This window comes from Bos mutus, chromosome 12 (genome assembly GCF_027580195.1).
Source record: "Bos mutus isolate GX-2022 chromosome 12, NWIPB_WYAK_1.1, whole genome shotgun sequence".
Taxonomy (NCBI): domain Eukaryota; kingdom Metazoa; phylum Chordata; class Mammalia; order Artiodactyla; family Bovidae; genus Bos; species Bos mutus.
This window is the reverse complement of record NC_091628.1, coordinates 21,164,601-21,183,768: the sequence shown is the minus strand read 5'-3', so window position 1 is coordinate 21,183,768 and position 19,168 is coordinate 21,164,601. Positions and strand designations below refer to the sequence as shown.

Genomic DNA, 19,168 nt, shown 5'->3' with positions numbered 1-19,168 from the left:
AATACTAGTTTTTCAGTAACCCCTATGCTAAAACCCATCAGATGGAGGCATCTTTTCAGTATCAGTAAGCCTCCTCGTTTTGAGTCCACACCATTTTCTGGGTCATCAGATTCGAGGAGGTGTGTTTCGGTGCCAGCTCTGCGTCCCAGTGATACCCAGCTGGCAGGTAACCCCCAACAGGTACTGACGCCGGCTTGCACCCCACGAGGACCCTCCCTGCAGGGTCTGCCCTCCCTCCCCGCTGCCTTCTGAGGCCCGGGCCGGAGTGGGGCGCTCTCCAGAGCCGCGGCAGGGCAGGGCAGGGCTGGGCCGTGGGGGGCGCGCTCCGTATAGTACCGAGACCCGGCCGCATTCCCAGTGGGGACCAGCCCCGGAGGCCGTGGCGTTTACATAACTGCGATGATGTAACCGCTGGCGGGCCCGGAAGGGCGGGGCAGGGGCCCGGGAGCGCGGGGCCGCAGGACTCTTGCGTGCGGCGCCCTGCCCACCATGCTCCTCTACCGCAGCGCCGCGTGGTTCGCCAAGGGGCTGCGCGAATACACCAAGTAAGGGTGCGCGGGGTACCGCGCCGGCGCCCGGGGCCCGGGGGCGGGCAAGCCCGGCGGCCGTCACGCGGCCCGCCTCGGCGCGGGTAGGCGGGATGAGCGGGAACGCGCCCGCGACTCCCCGGCGATCACTCGGACCCACCGAGCGACGGAGGCGCTCGCCTGCCGGCAGCCCACCTGCTGCAGCCACGACCCAACCCGGGGGCGCTCTTGGGCCTGGCTGGCCCCCAGGGGCGGGGCTTGTACTCGCGGGGCTCCACCCACTGACGTCAGGCGGCCCAGGGGTCTGCGAGCCTCCTGGGCGTTGCTTGGACACCCCGCTTGGGCGTGCTCTGGCTCTTGTCTCCTTGGGGCTGTTTTCGGCGTCAGAAGGGGTTAGTTCTAAATTGCTAGTTGAGATTCCGCTTAGTACTTTCCTGGATGTGTTTTTGTCCTTACTAATAAAATGCGGCTTGTGGACTGTGACCGCTCCCTCCAGCTGGAACATTCCGGGCACGAGTTTCAGGGCGGGTGTAGACCACGCGTCCAGTGTGAGCTTGTTGAACATTGCTTGATGGTTCCCGCCCCGCTCCCCCCTTCCCCGCCAATCGCCCCGTGATCACCCTGGCTGTGCCCCAGTCGACCCGCCCCCTCACTGTGGTCTTTGAGGGGTGGCCACTTCTGGGAGGTGGATTTTAATCTTAGAATTAGTCTCTCCCAGTGGTTCTCATCCCTGTTTGAAACCAAAAATTACCGGCAGAAAATTGTTGAGGATATCAGCTTTCAGGCCCTCCCAGTGGACATTTTGATTCAATTGATGTGCACTGGGGCCTAGATTGATATTTTATTTAAAAAAAAAAAAAATCCTGCAGGTTCTTCTCTTATGCAACCCTCTTCTATAAGAGACTTCCTCTCTTCCCTGCCTTAAGTTTTTATCAGTATTTTTATCAGTTCCTAAGGCTACCTGGGAGAAGGCAGTGGCAGCCCACTCCAGTACTCTTGCCTGGAAAATCCCATGGACGGAGGAGCCTGGTAGGCTGCAGTCCATAGGGTCCCGAAGAGTCAGACACAACTGTGCGACTTCACTTTCACTTTTCACTTTCATGCTTTGGAGAAGGAAATGGCAACCCACTCCAGTGTTCTTGCCTGGAGAATCCCAGGGACGGCAGAGCCTGGTGGGCTGCCGTCTATGGGGTTGCACAGAGTCGGACACGACTGAAGCGACTTGGCAGCGGCAGCAGCAGCAGCAAGGCTACCTGGGCAAATTTCCATCATCCCAGGACTCCAGGCATCTTTCCAAGGGGAGACAGCTGCTGTTCTTCCCTTCTCGGCTTGCAGAAGTGTTTTTTGAAAAAGTGCAGACCCTCCTCAGGGGCAGTGCTGCAGAAAATGTGGGAAATGTTACTGAGTCCAAGCTCAGTCTCCTCGCTATACAGAGGCCAGTTAACAGAGAGAAAATGTTGAGGCAAGGAATACGACTTTTATTGTGAAAGCCAACAGATCGAGAAGATGGCAGACTAAAGTCTCAAAATAACCACCTTGGTTGCCTGTCTGTATGTGAGGTTCTTGTACAGGATAGAGAGGGGTTGGAGTTGAGGAAATACTGACCATTATCTTGTAAATATCTCCTGGAATGGCCAACCTCAGGGAAGGGAGGTGTTCCTTCAGGCAGAGGGGAAGGGTTCCCTGAAGCAGATCATTGTAGGATTATAATAACTAAAGCAATGTAAAACAAAGGTTAAAGTCAAAGAAACAGATCCATCATGGAGTCAGAATTGGCTCTTCCCTGCAATATTTACCACTATCATTGTCCCTTCAACAATCTTGGAAAAAAGAGGGTGATAAGTGTTCTATCTGCTTCATCAGATGGATCTTTTGGGGAGTGTTCGCAGCCATCCATGCCCGTTGCCAGTGTTCCAGATGTTGAGATTTGTCTTTCTTCGTTCCTCTTTGGATAATGTCCACTTTACATCTGTAGCATACTGAAGTTCAAACCCAGAGGCAGCATCTTAAGTTTAGGAATTTAGGGCTTTTCTATGTATGGGAAGATGCAAGAGTCAGGGCTCTTTAAAATTATTTCCTTGATATGTACCCTCAGGTATCTGGGGCAGTTAATCCTGTGTTCTCATAGGCTGAGTTTCCTCAGGGCTCACTGGCTTATGTTGGAAGGCTCCAATTGCAGATGACTGATATGGCAGGAAATATTCCATTTCTCAGCTCCTCCCCTCTTGGTCAGGAATTTGACCAGTATTTGGGAGACAGTTCACGATCAAATCTTGTCCCACAGTGCTGGAAGGCTCATCCCAGATCAGGAAAAAATTCTTTGATATGCCACTCTAGCTGCTAAATTTCGGATTCGACCCCCATCAATAAGGAAAGATTCTCTGGATCTTGTGCCTGATTATGATCCAGGAGACATTTTCCCTCCCATTGCTTCTTCCCATACTTAGAATTACACTATTACAATGATTTTTACGTTATGTTTTTAGCCATATAAGTTTTGTTCAAGGCCTGATTACACCCTGGGTATTGTAAGAGACAACAATCTTATAAATTAGACAAGATGTAAGTAATGCAGTTAGTGAAATTGACAATGACGGTGCATCAAGGAGGCACAAAGCACAAACAATTTGAAAACAAAGACCAAGTTAGAACAATGATTAATTAGTTTAAGGGGAAGATTTTCGTTACCCCTGGGAAACAGATTTAAACCAGTAATTTTCTTTATATAGAAACCACAAAAACTGTAACCATATCTACCAGTTCACTCAGTTCCCCTGTAACTAATCCTTTTTGTTAACAGCTGTGTGAAGCCATTAGAATTAATTGCATTTATCCAAAAGTCCTTTTTATAAATCTTCTTGAAGGGGAGGAGTTTTTGCAATGGCATCAAAGTGAAATCATAACTATCTATAATAAAAAAAGACTTAAGCCACATTTAAAGCACCTAAGTTACTGCTGTGACATGCCACACTTTCAGATAATAACCAGAATTATGATGATAATACTTTAGCAGGACACATCAAAATTTCATATAATCTCTAGAATATCATTTACCATAAAATATAACCAAAGAAGATTTATTACTCATTTGATAACACTTCCCATTGTAATTTAAGATACCAAGTGAACCTAATGAGTTTAATGTTTCTTCGGGGTGTTTCAAAAGCCCTTTTGCTAGAGGTTTTGCTAGAGGTCAAAGAAACTTTATTATAATTTGATTTGGTAAGTTTTGTCAAAACAACATCAAAAGGGTTTTAAAACACAACAGGATTGTAAGTCACCGTGAAACAAGTTATTCACTTAGCCAAAGTAACAATAAAAGATTTCAAAGGCAAATACAGAGTAGATCACTTAAAAGGTAAAGAACTTAAAATCTGTTATCAAAGGTAGTTTGACATCTTAACAGAACTTGTCTCTCTAACAGAGAAAAGCCAAATTCTATTCTCATTTCAAGATTTCAGCCCTGAGTTGGGTACAGCAATGTAAAACCCATCAGTCTACAAAAGAGGTCAGATTAAAATTGGGTTTCTGGCAGAGGGAATAAATTAAGTTCACTTGTCTAGATGGCTAAATTCCTTTTACTAATGTTTATGGAAAGCAAGTCCAAATTACTCTCTTTTTCAAAATTTGCATTTTAAAAATATGGTGGAGATACGGGCTCCTGAGAAGACCAGGTAGAACATTTGCAAAGATACAATTTTTCCTCAGGATAACTTCATTTCCCCTTTATAATCCTTTGTTGTTCTTTTTTAGTTGCTAAGTTGTATTAATACTTACAAACTCCCTCTTAAGATAAACAGGGAAGGCCTTGGGAGTGGTAAAACGATTAGTGGGTTTTGGATTCTTTTTTGGAACCATACTTCTGGTCCTAAAACCAGGACAGTTATTTTTTTCTTTTTTCTTCAAAGAATTAGGTGGCTGCCTGAATGATATTGAAGGACTGACATACCCATTTACCTATGTTGGAAAGTTAGCTTAGAGGAGAAGTTCTCTTCCAAAAATCCTGCTAGGCTGTAAATATCAGCTATGCCTAGTTTAGTCAGACCAATGGCTTCCCATTTCGGTAACCTATTTACAAACACTTTTGAGGATCTTGCCTAGATTTCAGCCAGTCATTTAAAACTTCCCAAGGGGCTCCCAGGTGGGAGTGGAACCTTAGAGGAAGTGCTTCCCATTTTAGCTCAAGCCATTAGTACTAGAAATCTTTGTGCTCAAAGTAACCAAATCAAACCAAAACCTTGCCAGCCAGAAAGTCACCTTCAGAGTCAAATGGCAAAACTGCCCCAAATGTGACTTCCTAGTCCCACTAGGCTTGTGACCCTTGTCCAAAGCACCTTATTTCCCTTCACAGGGAGAACACCCCAAATTTGAGCCAAAGCCCCGCCAAATGGAGCTGAAGCTCCCCAAGTTGGAGCCATAGTCCCCAAATGCACGAGATCAAAAAGGCCCTGGTGGTACCCTGATGTCAAGCTATTCTGAGGAAATGTTACTCGAGCCCTTAATTTACAAAGGAGAGTGGTATCAATTAGAGTCAATCAGTTTGTTCCCCACTGTCAGAGTGACCTGGGGCTCCTGTCTTAGTTTAGGGCAATCTCTTCTCCAGTGTCCTTGCCCTTGCAGTCAGCATGCTCTTCCTTCCCCAGTGGTGGCCTACCTTTAGGTTTCATGTGTGCTCAGTCGCTCAGTCGTGTCCAACTCTTTGCGACCCCGTGAACGGTAGCCTGCCAGGCTCCTCTGTCCATGGAATTTTCCAGGCAAGAATACTGGAGTGGGTTGCCATTTCCTTCTCTAGCGGGTCTTTCTGACCTAGGGACTGAACCCGCATCTCCTACATTGGTGGCAGGTTCTTTACCACTGAGCCACTGTGCACCCTCCTTAGGTTACTCATTTTTAGTGCTGCTACCAGAAAACCTGTATTCATTCCGTTTCACATCTCCTTGCTTCTGTCGTTGTTCCCTGCTGTTGAATACTTTTAAGAACAACATCTACTAACTGAGAAGGATTTCAAATACACTATCTAATTTCTATAATTTTTTAATCTCTGGAGCACTTTGCCTGGTGAAGGCCATATTTATCATCCTTACATTCTCAGGGGCCTCAGGGTCTATATCTGTGTAGCACCTATAAACTTGATAAGTCCTTTCTAGAAACTGTGATGGATCCTCAGCTGGTTTTTGTTTTATCTCTCAAATTTTGTTTAAGCTCTTTCGTCTACCCCATTGTGTACCCCGTTGGGTTTTCTCTGAGACCTCTGCACGATAAGGTGGTAGTCCTCCGACTCCTTTTTCTCCTGATGCAGTAGCATGAATGCTCCTATGTGTGGAATCTCATCTCTTTTCCCTGCTCTTTTGCAAAACACTTCTAACTGTGAGATAACCTAATAGTTGAGTGAGCCATTCAGGGTCCGTTGCTCTTCTGATCCTAACATATATGGGGTCCACACCCTATTATAGTAGCATAGTCATAGGCTTACAATTACATTATTTTGCCCGATTATCCAATATATGCCCGAAAGGGCTCTCCTTCAAGATAGATGGAGTAATTCCCATTTATAGATGGAATACTTCCCATTTTTAAATGTATAACCACACCACAACACAAAAGATGAATAGCAATTCCAATATAAAAAATTCCACAAAAAAATCGCAGCATTGATACACCAACAAATTGGCCCCCAACTCCCAAGCTTACCCTACAAATCAAAGAATTCCAACTAGGGTAGATACCCCACAAGAACTAGTTCCCCAATAAACTGGTTCCAACTGGGCAGGTTCCCAAATCAGGTAAATAAACGTATCCTACAAAACAAATGAACTAATTCCAACTAGGATAGGCTTACCCGCATGAGAACTAGTTCCCCAGTGAACCAGTTCCAGCTCAGGTACAGTCCAACAACAATTCCCCCCCCCAACAGGGTACCCCAACCAAACTGGCTTGTCCCCTAAAGGAAAACCCCAAATTGAGGTGGGGGTATGTTTCCAGCGTGCACACTGGAGAGACTTACCCTACAAAATTTAGTCCCATCAATGTCAGTTTCTTGCCTCAACTGCCGGGCACTGGGGAAGCTGGTGCCACATCAGGAAATCTTGAAGGGAAGATCCTCAGAACAAATAGTTCCAGCAGCTGCTAAGGCCTTGCCCCAGTATTCCCTGATACATACCCGGGGCCAGGTAGCCACAAGCAGCAAGGCTTCTAGGCTGGCTAAGCCAAATTTGAGTCCACTTTCAGTCTGCTTGCCAAATGACAGGCCCATTAACCAGGAACACAGTTGGAAAGCCTAGCTGACAGAGAAGATGGCAGACTAATATCTCAAAATAACCATCTTGTCTGGGGTCTGGGTGTGAGGTTCTTTTATAGGACAGAGAAGGGGAGGAGTTGAGGAAGTAAAAACCATTATCTTGCAAATATCTCCTGGAAGGAGGTATGTGTTAATCTCTTCAGGCAGAGGGGCAGGGCTCCCTGTATAATTTAAACTACAACTATAAGGGCAGGTCATAATGTATGATTATAACAAAAGCAATGAGAAAGGAAGGTTAAAGTCAAAGAAACAGATCTATCAAGGACTCAGAATTGGCTTTTCTTTGCAACAGTGTAGCTGTCAACCCTAACCCACTGAATTTAGGTGAATACAATGGCCTCCTCTTTTTCAAAGGGGTGTACTCGTAGTGACCACTATTTGTGGGATCTTTCCAGGTTGTACAGAATGCAGCATGAAGAGCTTGAGTCAGCTTCCTGTCCCATAGGAAAGCAGACTTCTGAAAGTCTCTCCCCAGACTCTTTTGTGGGGTAGGAGGGGTGTAAGCTTAGGTGGTTTTCCCTGCTGTTGTGCATTTTGTGAATTGGAGGGAAAGACAATACCTTACTTTGATTCCAATGAGAGTCTGTAGTTTGGGTTTACAATGCTTTTTCTTGGCACACCAGGATTTTTATAAAGCTTCCTTATATTGGGCCCCTAGGCAGCAGGATCTAGACACAGTTTCCTTAACTTTGTCTGAACCTAAGAATTACCAGGGGCAATTAAAAAACAACTGACTGTTAGCACCTAGCAGGTGTGGGTGGAACCTTAGCAAATTCCGTGTTGGGTAAATGGGGGAAGCGTGCTGAGGACCTTGCCTCCTGGCGACTCTTACATTCAGGGGTTCAGGAAACACTAAGTACAGCGATTGCTCAACTTGAATCAGCCTCCTGTAGGGCATGTGAAACCACTGATTGCTGGGCCTCACCCTGAAATTTCCGGCTCTGTAGAAAGATTCCCAGGTGATGTTGATGTTGCTTGTCTGGGGACCACTCTTCTGAGCACCACTGGTGAGGCTGAGCTCCACTCCTAGGCTCAGTGTAGAGAGCATGGAAACCCCTGTGGGCTTTATCACCTACCATCCCATGGTCTTGGGTAAGTCATTTACCTCTCTCTGCATCTGAAAAATAAGAACTGATATGAGGAGTTTATAAAAATAAAAAGAGAGGGCAGGAGGATAAGAAAAAAGCTAAATCTTATTAACATCGGATTGGATCAGAGTGGATCAGGGTGGAATCCCAGTGTTGAAGACAGAGGACAAAGGGAGTTATGACGTGTCCTGTAGGCCAGTCTGGCTCCACCCACTTGGCAGCTGGCTCACAGCCTGGAGTTTGAGGAAGACGTTTAATCCGCAGGAGCCACCCTCAGCAAACCTTACTCCCTAATAGGATCAACGTGGTAACCCAGAGGCTAGAGTCTCCTCTAGCTGTGAGGAGGGGTCTGGGGCCTGGTCCCTGTGGGGCATACCTGGGGTGTGTTCTCTGTGGCCTGCTCTTCTTGAAAGCTCTCTCTCCCTCCCCACCAGTGCCTTCTCCTGCCTGGGCCCCTCGTCACTGATTCCTTGATCCTGGGTTCTTTCCAAGAAACCTCTTTTCCTTTGCAGGAAAATCTTTTCACAGTGATTCTGGGATGTCCACCCGTGAGGCAAAACAAATCTTCCAGCTTCATCTTTGGTTATAGTTTAAGTTACTCTCGGAGTCCCTAATGATTTGAAGGACTAGTGGGCGAGCAGGGGAGGGAAGGGGCAGGGGAGCAAGCAAATGAGCTGTTTTGAACATGAAATATATTAATATTATTATTAATACTAGTAATAATATTAGTATTATTATACTAATAGTACTAACAGGCTCCTCTGTCCATGGGATTCTCCAGGCAAGAATACTAGAGTGGGTAGCCATTTCCTTCTCCAGGGGATCTTCCTGATCCAAGAATCAAACTCATGTCTCCTACATTGTCAGGCAGGTTTTTTACCACTGAGTCACCTGGGATTGAGTTCTTAACTTATTCAAAGCATATGATAGATGCTTTACATAATTATCTCACCTAGGCTGCCCAAGAAGTTTTTGTGCAGATGAAAAGACTGGAGCTCAAAAGGGTTAAAACAACACAGGAGACGGCACAGCTGTTAGGACGCAGAGCTGAGATTTAAATCCAGGTTGTTGGATCCAAAGGCTTTATGACTGAGATTACGTTCAGTTTCAAGTCAGCCTTTCAGGAAGCCTTGGAACAGTCAGAAGTCTTGCTTGCCCCACTAAGTGGGCTGCTCACAGCCGAGGCGATGAAAAGCTGCCCCGGATGTCTGGAAGAGTTCCAGATGGTGAGAACAGCAGCAATAACATTCTTCTTGGTCTCTTGACTGTGAGACCAGGGGCAATGACCGCCCCTGTGGCAATGACTTCAGACCAAACCTGAGCTCATAAACATTCTTTGGCCCTCTTCACCGGTGTCCAGGCATGTAGTTGGCAGTTGTGCTATACTAGGATGTGGGGCAGGAGACCAGCTGCTGGCAGTCTGTGCATAAACAGGGCATAGGAAGGGCACAGGGCACCTTCCAGAACCTCCAGGGGAAACGAGTTGCATTCTATGTTGCAGGGAATCAGCTCTTTGGGCGAGAGATACAGGCTGAGACCCCTAGCCTGCCGGTGTGTGGGGAGCTCTAACCTCAGGGTCTCCTGCCAACCCCTCTCCATTCCCCCAGCCGATTCTGTAACCAGGAAATATTGACTACTAGGACAGTCAAGGGCTTCCCTGGTGGCTCAGAGGTTAAAGCGTCTGCCTGCAATGCAAGAGACCTGGCTTCAATCCCTCGGTTGGGAAGATCCCCTGGAGAAGGAAATGGCAACCCACTGCAAGTATTCTTGCCTGGAGAATCCCATGGAGAGAGGAGCCTGGTAGGCTACAGTCCACGGGGTCGCAAAGACTTGGACACGACTGAGCGACTTCCTTTCACTTTCAGGATAGTCAAGGTAGACGAGGAGTCTCAAAGAGCAGAGAGAAGCAGTTGAAGAATTCAGAGTTCTTTCTTTCTCTATCTCTTCATTTTACTTATTTATTTTGGCCACATCACGAAACATGCAGGATCTTAGTTCCCTGACCAGGAATCAAACAAGTGCCCTCAGCATTGGGAGCATGGGCTCAACCACGGGACCATCAGGGAAGTCCCCCAGAGTTGTTTCTGACCAATATGATACCTTTGGGCCAATTGGAAAAAGCACCTCCTTCTCATTGTGCTTTGCTGTCATCCGGCAGAAACTTGTCCTGATGCAAATGGGCCATCATTATGACCTGAACGGCGCCCCCTCGAGGTGTTCAGCACACACCCTGTGGCCCTGAAGGAGCCTTGCTTCCTCCAAGGGATTCAGCCCTCACATAACTGCACCTGCCCCTCTTCATTCCCAAATTGCACATCTCCCCACTTTGCTGTGGTCCTTCTATACCTGGGGAGGGACACCTGTCCTGGGATGCAGTGGGCATGATGCTCTTGGTCTCCTGAGCTCCTCTCCATTTGCCCCAACGTGGGGGAAAAGGCCAAAAAATAAAAATAAGAAAACCTGTCAAAGAATGTTTTAAGGGGCAGGGGCACCCCCTGGTATTAGAGGCAGAGAAAAATAGTTTAGCTGCCAAACTGTTGGAATCTCCAGGTATTTTCAGAAGTTCAGGAAGCTAATGGTATAGGCTCTGAGAAGATGGTGTTGTTCACAAGACCAGGGAGGAGAGCGGGGTCCCAGGGCGGAAGGGGCTGTCTGATGTGTGGGGAGAGCACTGCGCCCAGCCCAGGACTGGGCCTTCTCACTGCAGGAGGTTCTGTTCCCTGCTCCTTAATGTCCATTCCTTCTGTGGGTCTGCTGCTTCCAGGAGTGGCTATGAGTCTGCGTCCAAGGACTTTGTCCCTGATGACTTGGAGGTCCAAGTTCCCGGAAGAGCCTTCATGGTCACTGGGGGGAACAGCGGCATCGGAAAAGCGACCGCCATGGAGATCGCCAAGCGAGGTGAGCAGCCTGCTAAGTCGTGTGTGTGCTGGGCCCCAAGGGCAGCCTGCAGCCAGTCCACACTGGGGAGAGGGCCCTGTGTCACACACGGGTCAGGAAGGCCCCAGCCGGCACAGGCAGGCACCCTGGACAGGGACCCCGTGCTGACTGGCACAGCTGCCGGCTTTCTCTTGTTGTTCAGTCGGTCAGTCATGTCTGACCCTTTGTGACCCCATGGACTACAGCACGCCAGGCTTCCCTGTCTTTCACTGTCTTCTGGAGCTTGCTCAAAGTCATGTCAATGGAGTCAGTGATGCCATCCCACCATCTCGTCCTCTGTTGCCCCCTTCTCCTCCCACCTTCTATCTTTCCCAGCATCAGGGTCTTTTCCAATAAGTCTGCTGTTTGCATCAGGTGGCCAAAGTATTGGAACTTCGGCATCAGTCCTTCCAATGAATATTCAGGACTGATTTTCTTTAGGATTGACTGGTTTGATCTCCTTGCTGTCCAAGGAACTCTCAAGAGTCTTCTCCAGCACCACAGTTCGAAGGCATCACTTCTTCGGTGCTCAGCCTTCTTTCTGGTCCAACTCTCACATCTGTACATGACTACTGGAAAAACTGTAGCTTTGACTAGACGGACCTTTGCTGCATTAAGCTTCAGACTAGAGGTGGACAGAGTGAGTGACCGGAGGAAGCTCTCCTCAACACTTCATTCATTCACAGGAGAGCTGAGGTCCCGTCCACATGGCAGTGTTTTCTGATTAAGAACAGTAAGGGGCTCCAGTTAACCCTAGGCATCCGAATCACCAGTGGAGACTTAAAAAAAAAAAACACAAAACTTGGACACCTGGTCCCTAGTTCCTGTCTCCTCAGTGAGAATGGGGGTAGGGGGATGGGGTGGGAGAGAGACTGGGAATCCGTCGCAGTTTGGCTGTGGACCCTAGTTGAGAACAGAGCCCCCAGAATAACGGGAGGCGGGGTGCAGTGAACTTCCTTATTCCTTCCTGCTGCTCCTGGTTTCCAGTCTCTGGAGTCTGAGCAGCTGGAAACTGTCTCCTCTCTCTCCTCCCTAAGCTTGGATCTAGAAAGAGGCTCTCTGGATGCCCATACATTATTCAATCAGCTGAAGTCTTCCTCCAGGTAAATGACAAATTTTCTGCCCCAGCTCAACTGTCCCGGCTCACTCAACAGTACTGTGGTGGCTAGAAGAGTCAGCCATGCCTCTCTAGAGCCCCTTCTCCTGGAGAAATGGATGTTCTGGCAGAAGTTGGGGAAATAAACCTTGGAATTTATCACTTTTCAAGATGCTTGAGATTTTTTTCTCTCCAAAGTTAGGCATTTTCCAGGGGAGTATTGTGCCATTTGGAGCTGTATTTAATTATCTGTCAAAGCAGGGGGAAGATTAACTGCATCTTAGCAACTGGGAGGTACTCTGAAGAGCTGGGAGGAGGATCAAGCTGAGGGGCTGTTATGTGGTTTGCCTGGAGCCTCCTGTGCAACAGACCCTATTTAATAAAGCCGGGTGTTTTAGGTGAGGAAAGCAGGGTCCATAATGCTTATGTCTTAACTGCCGCAGCCAAGGCATTCCCCTTTAAATAAGCCTTGATTGATGATGGTGTGACTTTTGCTGGAATAGTCTTGAGTGCCGTTTATGGATTCACCCATTTAGTAAATATTTGTTAAATTCTGGCTACATATTAGGGGCTTCTCAACTTGGGCTGAACATTAGACTCACCTGGGGGAGCTTTTAAACCATCCTTAGGCCGGGAGCTTTAAAAACTTTCCAGGTGGGTCTAAAGGGCAGCTGGGTTGAGACCAGTGTGTCAGATTCCCCATGAGATGCTAGGGATGCGGGTGTGACCAAGACAGACCCTTCTTATCCTTGATATATGTGTGTGTGTGCTTAGTCACGTCTGATCTTTGTGACCCCTGGACTGTAGCCCGCTAGGCTCCTCTGTCCGTGGGATCCTCCAGGCAAGAATACTGGAGTGGTTGCCATTCCTTTCTCCAGGGGATCTTCCCCACCTAGAGACTGAACCTAGGTCTCCTGGATTGGCAGGTGGGTTCTTTACCACCTGAGCCACCAGGGAAGCTCATCCTTGGTGTATTCAGACCCATAAAGAAAATCAGGACGTTGCCCCAGTTGCACCGTCACCCCAGGTAGGCAGGAGCATGGATTCCAGGACCACTCTCTCCTTTCCACTGGCTGCTGTGACTGTGGGGACCATCTGTCCAGATCTTCCAGAATAGTCTCCGTATCAGGTCCTCTTTCTGTGAGCCCGTGTGTGTTCATCCTGCCTTCGGAAGAGCTCGTCTCCAGGGCTGTCACTGTGGCTGTCCCTCACGGCTGCTTTTTTTGAATTCCACCAGGTGGCACAGTTCACCTGGTTTGTCGAGATCACAGCCGAGCGGAAGGTGCCAAAGCTGAGATCATCCGGGAGAGTGGGAACCAGGTGAGCGGCTCTCTGCCCCTCCTGCGGGGGGCTTCCTGCCTGCGGGGCACGGCGGTGTGGGGGTGGGACTCCTGGCCACGCTCCTGCACCCGAGCTGGCAGAGCTCTCTTCACGCTTCTGCTTGGGAGGCGGCCTCAGCCATCAGAGCTGGAGCCGCGCTTCTCAAAGGCTGGGCCCGACCCAGGTGATGGGGGCAGTGACCCCAACTCCCCCAGTGAAGGCCTGCCTGGGCGACATGACACAGACAGGGCCCTGCCGGGACCCCTCCCCCAAGAAGGAGGCCGCGTCATTGAGACATGTCCAGGGGACTCAGGGTGAGCCAAGCTGTAAACCGACTCGGTGGCCTTCGGATAAAGAAGGACCGCAAATGACGTTTCGGCCTTGATGAGACCCGCTTCCTATCGAGAGTGTTCAAAGCTGGCTCACCGTTCTGTGGGCTTCCTGCTCTGACACTTGGAACCAGGACAGGCTACATAATCTGCAGGGCCCCAGTGCAAAATCAGAGTGTGGGGCCCCTGGTGTACAAAGCACAAGACTTCCATATACTTGTGTTATTACACTTGTTATATTATACTTGTTTTTCTCTTTCTGACTTCACTGAACCTATTTGCAGGACAGGAATAGAGATGCGCACACAGAGAACAGGGTTGTGGACGCAGTGGAGAAAGGCAAGCGTGGGATAGAGAGAGAGTAGGGTGGAAACATGTACATTGAAAGTGGCCGTGTTAGTCACTCAGTCACGTCCGACTCTTTGGGACCCCATGGGCTATAGCCAGTCAGGCTCCTCTGTCCATGGGATTTTCCAGGCAAAAGTACTGGCGTGGTAGCCATTTGCTTTTCCAGGGGATCTTCCCAACCCAGGGATTGAACCCAGGTCTCCTGCATTGCAGGCAGATTCTTTTCTGTCTGAGCCACCAGGGAAACCCAAACATATACGTTACCATGCGTAAAATAGACAGCACGGGAAGCTGCCGTGTAACACAGGGAGCTCAGCTCGGTGCTCTGTGATGACCGAGAGGGGTGCGATGAGGGGTGGGAGGGAGACCCGAGAGGGAGAGGACATTGTATACTTACGGCTGAGTCATGCTGTTGTATGGCAGAAACCAACACAACATTGTAAAGTAATTATCCTCCAGTTAAAAATTAAAAGAAAACCTAAGGCTTGCAGGCCGGTGAAGGCAGAGCGTTAGCATAAGCAGAGCCTGGATGTGGGGTCTGTGTACCTGTGCAGTTGCTTCCCCGAGGAGCTGGCCCCGGTGGAAACCCCAGGTCCCGGGGAGGGGAGCAGGCTGGCCGGCAGTGACCACGGGCCCCTTGCACATCCACCGAGAGTGTCTTGCCTCCAGGCCCAGCTGGAGTTCCCTCCTCTGTCCTGTACACCCACTCCTCCGGCAGCCCCCACACCTGCTGCCTCTCCATGTGCTGCCCACAGCTGAGGGGCGGATGGCGCCCCACTCCTGCAGGCGTGGGTCGTGGCCAGGAGGAAAAAAATTTGCCCCAGTCTAGAATGGAGTATTCTGCCTCTGCCCATGAGGGCTATCCTTTATCTGGAAGTAACGTTTTCAAGGCAAGAGGCTGTCCTTCTCCCTTTGACTTGGCAGCCTCTCGCCATCAGATGCCCTGGGAAGCTTCGTGGTGGCCGTGAGCACGAAGGTCTCTAAACCTTCCTCTGCGTCAGCAAGTGGGGCCGCGATCTGGGGGCTGCAGTTCTTGAGCTGGAGGGCTGGCTGGCTGCCTGCCGGTAACTTCGGGTGGCGCTGCTGCAGGACGTAATGGGAACACTGATCTCGGGCCACGGGCAGGGGAGGGCTTGCCTGGATTCCAGCCCGCTGTGGGCTCGGCCACGTTCTTTACCAAGTGGATTTATATAGGAAAAGATGCCAGTATGGTTCTGCTGATGCTGTTGAGCCCTCCTTATACCCAACGGCACCATCTTTGGGAGGAAAAACTGAAAGCAGGAACCAGCGTGTTTCCTGGGGTGCAGAGAGGGAGCCCGCAGCTTGCAGCCTGCCCCATCCCCACACACAAACCCCCGGCAAATCCTCTCCTCTTGCATCTGTGTAAGTGGTCTCCAGCACTCCCTGAGAGCTCGGTGGTCCAGGGCTGGCGATACCTTCTGCCCATCCCTGGAGGTGTGGTTTCACTGACTCAGTGCCTCCAGTCTCTGCTGCTCTGTGATGACCTAGAGGGGTGGGAGGGAGGCTCACGAGGAGGGGACGTTGTATACTTATGGCTGATTCATGGCATTGTATGGCAGAAACCAACACACTATAAAGCAATTCAGTTCAGTCACTCAGTCACGTCTGTCTCTTTGCAGTCCCATGGACTGCAACACGCCAGGCCTCCCTGTCCATCACCAACTCCCAGAGTCTACTCAAACTCATGTCCATCAAGTCAGTGATGCCATCCAACCATCTCATCCTCTGTCATCCCCTTCTCCTCCTGCCTTCAATCTTTCCCAGTATCAGAGTCTTCTCCAGTGAGTCAGCTCTTCGCATGAGGTGGCCAAAGTATTGAAGTTTCAACTTCAGCATCAGTCCTTCCAATGAACATTCAGGACTGATTTCCCTTAGGATGGACTGGTTGAATCTCCTTGCAGTCCAAGGGACTCTCAAGAGTCTTCCCCACACCACAGTTCAAAAGCATCAATTCTTTGGTGCTCAGCTTTCTTTATAGTCTAACTGTCACATCCATACATGACTACTGGAAAAACCATAGCTTTGACTAGACAGCCCTTTATTGGCAAATTGTTGATAAAGCAATTATCCTCCAATTAAAAACAATTTTTTAAAAGCTTAAAACTTGGAGTTGTGGGCCCCTCAATTGTAGGTGGCGGACAGAGCAGCAGTGGGTATGGGGATGCTGCTGGAGGAGCAGGTGCACAGAACAGAGGAGGGAACCCCAGGATCAGCTGCTCCTCTCTGTCTGTGAAGCTTTGTCAGGGGGACGAGGGGAGGAGCTGGGCTCTGCCCTCACTGAAGCCTTGGGGGCTAGACAGTGCGCTTAGCTTTCCTGAACCTCAGTTTCCTCATCTGAAAATTAGAAGTGATATTATTTTGTTCAGGTTGCATTCAGCACGCACCATCCTTAGTTGCGGCATTCGAATTCTTTATTGCAGCATGTGGGATCTAGTTTCCAGGCCAGAGGTCCAACCCGGGCCCCTGGGTTTTTTACACACCAGCACCTGGCTGGTTCCTTCTCCTGGTCACAGAGGACAGCTGAGCTCTTCTGGGCACCTCTGTCTTCCTAGTTTCTCGCAGAGGGAGCCAGATGATTCCTTGCACCTTTTCAGGATGTTTCATTTCACCAGAATTCATGGCTGATTTCCCTGTTCCCTGCTGCTGCTTCTATTTAATTCTGAGATGCCTTGGGTGCTTCTAGGAAACTCAAGGAGACTGTGGGATGATCAGAGTAAAACTGATTTTAGCTCACTTGAATTTTGTTGGTTTTCAAACCTGGATTTTGTGTGAGTGTTTTGCAGCCCTGCAGGGTGGGAGGGGGGTCCTACAGAGATGTCGGGGAAGGCCTTGGAATGAAAGGATTAGGTGTCCGGACTTGGCCTGCCCTCGAGAGGCTCATGGCTGACTCTGGTGTGAGTCAACAGCCTCGTGTTCACTCTGGCTGGGCCAGGGCCTTCAGAGACTTTTGAGAAGAGTGTAATCCTGTACGGACAGTGCTTTTCCTCTCCCTTGAAGGCAGAGGAAGACTCAGTTATGGCAGACTTAAGCTGAACACGGCATTCAAGCTCCTTACAGGCCTTCTGAGTCATGATAACGTTTCTCATTCTCTGAGCCTTTGTCTCAGGGTGAGGCAACATGTTTTAAGATCAGTAGAAATTCTTCCTTGGGTTCAGTGGCTCAGTTGCTGGGGAAACGGAGGCAGGGCACTGAATTCTGCTTTATCATGGGTTTTATGGCTTGTCTGGAGGTCAGTTCCCAGCAGCAGAAATCTCTGCCCTGGGTTGGTGATAAGTCTCTGACGCCTGCTAGAGTTCAGGGACACTGAGCCTCAGCGACGTTCAGTGACGTTGAACTCAGGGATGATCAGTGGGTGCTGAGAATGCAAGTTTCATTTATGTGCTGGGAAAAAGGGCCCAACAGCCAAAGTGCATTGCTCGTTTACATGCATGGCTGTGTGTGCACCACTGGCATAGGGCGCCCTTGATGTGGCTCCTCCATCAGGGAGTTGTGAGTCTACAGGGGGTGGGGTGGGGGAGTGGGGCTGTGTCCAGAGGTAACCATAGCACAAGGCTGGGATTGACATTGTAAGCAAGGACTGAGTCACAGAGGAAGTTGTCATCTCATAGTTCTGATGTGCCCTAGATATTCTCTTAGGAACAAAATATTGACAAAAAAACCCCCACATGATTGGTAGGAAACTATGACACATCTATGCAATGTTTTGTGGCCATTAAAAGAAATAAGGTAGATTTATATTTAAGAAAAAAAATCTCTAAAACATGTTAAGTGAAAGAGAAGGATATAGAACAATGTATAGTCTGCATCTATTTATATGGAAAAGGACTACACATACACATGTATATGTATATATAATGCTTAGTGTATGTATATAGATATATGTTTATATATAATGCCTAAAACATGTATGTATAAATGTTGTATGTACTTGAAGAATTCCTGGGTGATTCATAAGAAACTGTGAACAATGATGTACTTCTGAGCAGTGAGACTTTCCATTTTATATCATTCCAAATGATTTTTTTTTTTAATGCTTTTTAATGAAAAAAGTACATTTTTTAAAAAAGCTTCTTTTGTTTTCTGGTTTAGAACATCTTTCTGCATATTGTGGACCTGTCTCTTCCCAAGTCAGTCTGGAAATTTGTTGAAAATTTCAAGCAGGAACATACCCTCAATGTCTTGGTGAGCTTTGTAAACATAAGTAGGGGATAAAACTCATGCATGTGTGTTTCTTCTCTGTGTGGATGAAGAGTGTGTGTGTGCGTGTGCGTGCATGCGTGTGTGTGTGTGTGTGTGTGTATGTATCTTTACGGCGACACGTTAGTGAGACTCTTTGATGGGGAGGCCTGTTCATGTCACCAGGTTCACTCATTAGACTCATTCTAACCGTGTTGCTTGGATGTGTGAGTAAAGGAAGGGACCCTATACTGGGTCTTTGGGGGTGATGGAAAGGTTCCATTTTTTCATAAAATGATTTGTGTACTGCCATTCTTGAACTCTGTAGATTTGGGGATTGATGTATTAAAATTAGAGGCTCGGGGGAAATTAAAAAGCTTAGTCCAAAAGAACACCTGTTGCAGACAACCAAATCTTTTAGCATCACAGTCAGTTGCTCCATGGAGAAAGTTGGAAGACTCAGGTGGGTTGCTGTCCCTCTGCTCCTCCCACATATTCTGCTTTGAGCTGAGCTGCTTTTCTGCCCAGATTGTTTCTCGTGTGCTCCACAACGTTCGTTCAGACCCAAGTCTAGTCTTGCACTGTCCAATATGGCTACAGAGCATTTGAAATGTAGCCGGTTCAAACTGAGATGTTCCATCAGTGTAAAAATCCACCAAAGTCGAAGACTTAGGGTAAAAAAAAAAACAAAAGTAAACTAACATTTTTATATTGATTACATTTTTATGTTGATTACATCTTGAAATGCTACTATTTTAGATATAGTGAGTTAAATATTATACATTATTAAAATCAATTCTGCCTGTTTCTTTTTATGTTTTTATTTATTTTCTGGGTGAGTTACGTTTTATTTGGGGCAAAATGAGGACTGCAGCCTGGGAAACAGCACCTCAGATCACTCTGAGAAGCTGTTTTTCTCTTTACCTTTTTAATGTGACTACTTTCTAGAAAACTTGAAATTACATACTTGTACTGGATAGCATTGGTCTAGACAGATTTCCAGGGCACTTTATTGTGAATTAGGTTGCCTGGCCAAGCCGTAGTCACTG

General features: G+C 48.2%; 1 protein-coding gene across 2 annotated transcripts in view; it reads left to right on the top strand.

Moving 5' to 3' along the window:
* The first annotated feature begins 391 nt into the window (after positions 1 to 391).
* DHRS12 (dehydrogenase/reductase 12) overlaps positions 392 to 19,168 on the top strand; it is a 40,367-nt gene continuing 21,590 nt past the window's right edge. For both annotated transcript variants that reach the window (XM_070380353.1, XM_070380352.1), the window contains exons 1-4: positions 392 to 545; positions 10,678 to 10,811; positions 13,163 to 13,245; positions 18,033 to 18,125. In XM_070380353.1, coding sequence (XP_070236454.1) covers positions 490 to 545; positions 10,678 to 10,811; positions 13,163 to 13,245; positions 18,033 to 18,125 — 366 coding nt within the window. In that variant the 5' untranslated portion in view covers positions 392 to 489. The remainder of the gene's footprint in view (positions 546 to 10,677; positions 10,812 to 13,162; positions 13,246 to 18,032; positions 18,126 to 19,168) is intronic.